At 47.9% G+C, this 1,036-nt stretch overlaps 1 protein-coding gene across 1 annotated transcript; it reads left to right on the top strand.

Annotated features, from left to right (window-relative positions):
• Window positions 1-115: 115 nt before the first annotated feature.
• Window positions 116-943, top strand: PPTG_16481 (hypothetical protein; the record flags this gene model as incomplete). The annotated part of the gene is made up of 3 exons (XM_008914019.1): window positions 116-555; window positions 635-743; window positions 812-943. The coding sequence occupies 3 exons, from the start codon at window positions 116-118 to the stop codon at window positions 941-943; spliced, it is 681 nt and encodes a 226-aa protein (XP_008912267.1).
• Between the last annotated feature and the right edge of the window lie 93 nt (window positions 944-1,036).

Here is a 1,036-nt window from a genome sequence, read left to right as displayed (position 1 = left end):
TTCAAAAGCTGAATCAAGCCAAAACGCCGAAGGTGTCGGCAAATGTAGCAGCAACGAGCTCGCTACTAAGCCAGGAAAATTAATCTCGACATCTCGTCAGGTTGACATTGTAAACATGCCCAAGCCCAAACGAGGAAATGTCAGAGTGACGAAGAAACAACTTCGCCAGACCAAACTCGCCACCGGACCAGCTCGTATTGCTGTCCACAAGTATCCAAGTGGACTTACAGTAAATTTGGAGCAGCTCCTGACTTGGGCACGGAACACACCCAACTTAAAGTTTGTTTTGGAGATGCTGGACAAGTATCCTGTTCAGTTCGAAGACGCATATCTCAGGGGGCGAAGTATCGACTGTCAGTGGGAAGCTATGAAATCAACTGATTACATGCACACCTTCGTGATTCCGGTGGATCTTACACGGTCCTTACAAGCAGCGATCAAAACGGCCAGGAAGGAACAGCACGCGCCCGATGAGCTGGATGCACGTCTGAAGAAGCAAGGGGTCGTCCTTGATCTTGTTGCCACTGTAGATCCGAAGCTGTGGAAGATGAGAAGGTAAGGTTGCATTATCTATATGGTTGCTTTATTAAGGTTGTTATTTGTGGTTGCTTTAACTAAATTAAGTGTTCTGCAGTAAATTTGTAGGTGCACTCACTGGATTTCACGCTGTAAAGACCAAGATTAATATGTGGTTTGAAGATCGCAAGTGGCTCGAGCAAGATTGGCGGAAGATCAGCTCGGATGTGCGCCTGTTTGCCGAGGAGACAAACACTTTGGGTTTGTCAGCAGATGCGATTTGTGATCGCCACAGAGTTCTGGCGAACGAAGTTATAGCCAAGTTTACATCCAGCAGATTACGGACGGATTTCGCGACGCTGTCTGGAAAGGGGACTATCAGTTTCGAAAACATTGTGGGTGGACTTTGTCGCGGCTGGCTAAATGATAGCCACGTCGACATCTGCTTGGAAATACTTGGTGAATCGGTGGGGAATTGCTACGTGCTGTCGTCGTTGATGTGGTCTGTTGGGTGGCCCTC

Source organism: Phytophthora parasitica (genome assembly GCF_000247585.1).
Source record: "Phytophthora parasitica INRA-310 unplaced genomic scaffold supercont2.57, whole genome shotgun sequence".
NCBI classification, from domain to species: domain Eukaryota; phylum Oomycota; class Peronosporomycetes; order Peronosporales; family Peronosporaceae; genus Phytophthora; species Phytophthora nicotianae.
This window is presented reverse-complemented; position numbering and strand designations above follow the sequence as displayed.